Raw genomic sequence first — 3,950 nt, 5'->3', positions numbered from 1 at the left:
CCAAATTTGCATGTCCCTTCAGTGATACAAAAAAAATTTACACGTAAGCCTTATGAAAAGTTCTCCACAGAAAAATGGCTTTTACTTATATAGTTCTTTTTGCACAGTAAGAACAGTTACCTGAAGGGGTATGCTTGTAAGTTAGTGTCCATTCACTTTTTTATTTCTGATGCAGAACAAGACCCTTATCACAGTAGAATAAGAGGCTTTGAGTAGCTTTCAATCCCTAGTAAAATCTTCCTTTTCACTTCGTAAGAGGTTAACATGCACCCACTGCAGTAAAAACATGTCAGGACAGCTTTTTTAAGTAGCTTAAACTGCATTCTAGAAAAGACTTCTCAGAAGGTAAAATTTGGTACAGTTAATATGATACCATAATTTTTCAAAATATGGTATTTCATTTAAGGTACGTTTGGTTTTGTGCCATACCTGTCCTACTGGAGGCAAAAAAGTCCCCTCATGGCAGCCTGGGAGGTTGTGTGTGCCTCCCTGAAGTCCACACACCAAGGCATACCACCGATTTCCAGTACCTAAAGCAAATGTCTTACTGGAATGCAGAAGTGAGAAGCCAGAGCAAAGTTTTACCCAGCAGAATTCAGTTGGCCCTGTTGACGGAGTTACTGATTAATAAAAGGCTTGCAAACAAATTCCCAGTTGTCTGCCTTCTGGGTGGAGTTGTCCTTCACATTCCTGCCACGCTCAGTGGTTTTTTGGGTTGCTCAGTTCCTCTGGATCCCGAGGAATGTCTCCTGCTTTCCATGACCTCAGAGGCTTGGCTTTCCTCTGTGCCTCACTACAAACACTTCTTCCCCTCTAGGGCTCCTGGTCTATACTCAGTGCTGGAAAATCCCTGCTTGCTGGGTTTCTCCCTTCCTACCCAGCCCACTGTGGGCTCCAGCAACATCTCTCACCTGCGTGTGCTCCGTAGCTTCCTCCACCTTTCCTTATTTCTGGGCAAGGGGTGCACTCTGCTCCCAGAGTGCACCATCACGAAGAAGGTCAGCAGGCAGACTTCAGCTGTGCAGCCTGGCAGCTCCTTCTTTTTCAGATAATATATGATATAACCATATGAACTGGAAGTTAACCAGTTCTGAAGTTTTACCAAGTCACACCCCATATAGCAACAGGGCAATAACGGAGTCCCATAGAGCAATAACAGAGAGAAGGGGCCTTGACCAGAGTCTGATTCCAACACTGCCAGTGTTTTGTAAGGCTAAGCTGAGCTCCACATCCAAAGTGAAAACCCACGTACAAGCACAGCTTTTGAAAACCCAGTCAACAGTCAGACATCAGGAGCATACAGTTGCCTAGAAGACACACTAGCTGTGGGATTGCTTAGGTTTCGGTATGCATGCAAACATCACGTGCTAGGCCATGCTGATTGTTTAATATCACTAAATAACACAACCATTTTCTCCCCTAAGAGCTCATCTGCACAGTATGCATTCTTCTGTTCAGTAGAATCATTGCACACTTCATGGATTTGCATTTGATAGTTTACAAGTTGTTTGCATTTAATTTTTGGATAAGCAGTATTAAAGTTTCAAGATCAGTTATGTTAATATGAAACTAATTATTTTTGCTTTTTGTTTTCTCTTTTTGTAAACTCTAATGCAGCATTATGTTGACTTGTGTTCTGTCTCTGCTTTGGCGCAATTCCCGTATCTTTCCATTTAAAGTTGTCTGTATTTCCTTTGCTTACCCAACCCGTTTTCCTTTCCAAATAAGACGAATACAAGGCAAACTACCTAAAATCTGTATATTCTTTTTTTGTATTGACTTATGGGGAGCCTTGTTACACCCATGCTCGGTTTGAGCAGAACCTCTTGTGTTAAGTCATTATACATGCCATTTCTTTGTCCAGTTTGTTGGAAACATTTGCAGAACAGCTTATTCTGTGCTACATGATGTTCACTGTGCTGTTCGTAATATGAAGTAAGGTTCATATTACACCCTGTTTCCACGTTCCAGTTATTTAATGATAAATGTAATATGCAAACAACTGTTTGCAAATTACTGAGGCTGAATTTAATGGCCCTCTCCCAGAATCCTTTACTGTGAACACCTTTTACCTTCGGTTGTATCTATAAACTGGCATTTTATAGCTTATGAGGCCAGAGATCTTCTGTGCTCTACACATACCATTGGGGAAAATGGATGGCACAAGGAATGGTGAGCTCAATTTCCCCTCTGAATCTGGGCAATATACCCCAGCTCCTTTAGGAATGTAAATGCCCCTGAGTTACTGGTGTACTTTTTCTTAGCTTAATGATGCTTCCTCCTTTATCTCAAGTCTTCTTGGTTCCTGCTACTTTTCTGCAGTTGTTGCTTTGTTTAACTTCCAATAAAATAAGTTAACAAACTGTTTGTTGTCCATTGGGTCAGCTCAGGTGATTTTTATAGCTGTTTGTCAGGCGTTATCATAATCAACAAGATGAAGGATATTTCCTTGAATTCCATTGCTTTCCTCCGTAGTGCTGGTGGGGGGGGGGGGGGGGCTTGCTTAAAGTTTCCAATTCCAGTTGCCTAGGTTGGAAGAGATGATCTTATTGTTGTATTACACTGACAGTAACTGTCAGATACCTTTATCTAGCAGAGAAATGAAGGAGGTCTCTTGATCCTTGAGCAAGTACCAGGCTAACTCTGGGATTCTCCTTCCTTTGTGTCATTGCACAGACATCATCTCGGTTACTGGTGCGGCCGACCAGCTCTGAGACACCCAGTGCTGCAGAACTAGTCAGTGCAATTGAAGAGCTCGTCAAAAGTAAAATGGTGAGGCTGACTGGCAGAAGCATGTGTTTAAATAAGTTGTGTCTTCACGTCCTGACTTGCTATTCAAAGCAAAGCTACGTTCCCATCCTGAGCATGCACCTTTGACTTGTAAAACCTGATGCCTGTTTCAAAAGTCACTTTCTGGGTTGGTGTACAGGTCACTTTGTACACCTTCTTTTGTGAAAGCACTTACAGAATAGGTAAATGGCTGTGTAGAGAAGCAAAAAACCAGTAAACAAGAGGGAGAGGAGAAGACAGAAAATGCATTTCCTATTAGGAAAAAGAAAATGTCCTATTAGTAAAATGAATGCTACGACCCAGGGTTACCCTGATTTGCCTGATAGACTTTGCAGAGTTCAATAGTAAAGCAGATAACCCTCACACAGAGACATTTATGCTCTCTAGCTATTTTTTAGGCAATGTGATAATGAAGAAATTAGTAAAAGAGTAAAAGGTTTGTTTTGTATTTTAGCAGCTCCTTCCTTGCTTTGCAGTGTTTGCTAAGAAGTAGGAGGAATTTGTGTCAGCTTTTTTAAGTTTCTGTGTTAAAATTTGTATGTTCTGAAGATGCTCGTTGACAAAGAATGAATGTATGGATAATATCAGGAAGGCCCTCCTTCACACTCAATACCCAACTTGACCCAGTCCTGGAAAACCTGCTCTAGATGACCCTGTTTGAGAAGTGGGATTGGACTATATGGTCTCAGGACATCTCTCAGCAATGATTCACTCAAAACCTTTAAGTCTGGCTTTTGCAACATAGACCCTGGTTGAGCTTAGTAGAAGTGTCACTGTGAAAACTCTACAGAGAATTGCAGCATGGCAGCCCAATGTTACCAGAGGCTTGTTGTAAATTTAAGCAGCTTTGAATTTCAGAATGAGACATTTTAATTTCCATTTTATATTTTCTCATTCAGAAAGACTTGCACTTGACTTAAATTACCGCATGAAATAATTTCTTCACCCTCTTAGAGTATAAACTTTGCTTTTTACTTCTGATGCACCAGAAGGGTGAATAGGAAGTAATCTGTGGGAAAATTCAAAGCAGCCTTTTGTAAACGGAAAGTGTGACAGTCCGTGTGTCTTTCAGGGAGCCTAGCAGTGGATATAACTTAATGATCCATGCATATGGTCCCTGACAGAGATGTTCTCATTTCACAATTTTAGCCAAGGGTCAG

The 3,950-nt window shown here is 41.2% G+C and overlaps 1 protein-coding gene across 1 annotated transcript in view; it reads left to right on the top strand.

Annotated features, from left to right (window-relative positions):
- TRIO (trio Rho guanine nucleotide exchange factor) overlaps positions 1-3,950 on the top strand; it is a 185,023-nt gene that overhangs the window by 151,426 nt on the left and 29,647 nt on the right. The window contains 1 exon segment of the mRNA XM_009635132.2: positions 2,677-2,772. Within this exon segment, the coding sequence (XP_009633427.1) occupies positions 2,677-2,772 (96 nt within the window).

This window comes from Egretta garzetta, unplaced genomic scaffold (genome assembly GCF_000687185.1).
Source record: "Egretta garzetta isolate BGI_Z169 unplaced genomic scaffold, ASM68718v1 scaffold413, whole genome shotgun sequence".
Classification (NCBI taxonomy): Eukaryota; Metazoa; Chordata; class Aves; order Pelecaniformes; family Ardeidae; genus Egretta; species Egretta garzetta.
This window is presented reverse-complemented; position numbering and strand designations above follow the sequence as displayed.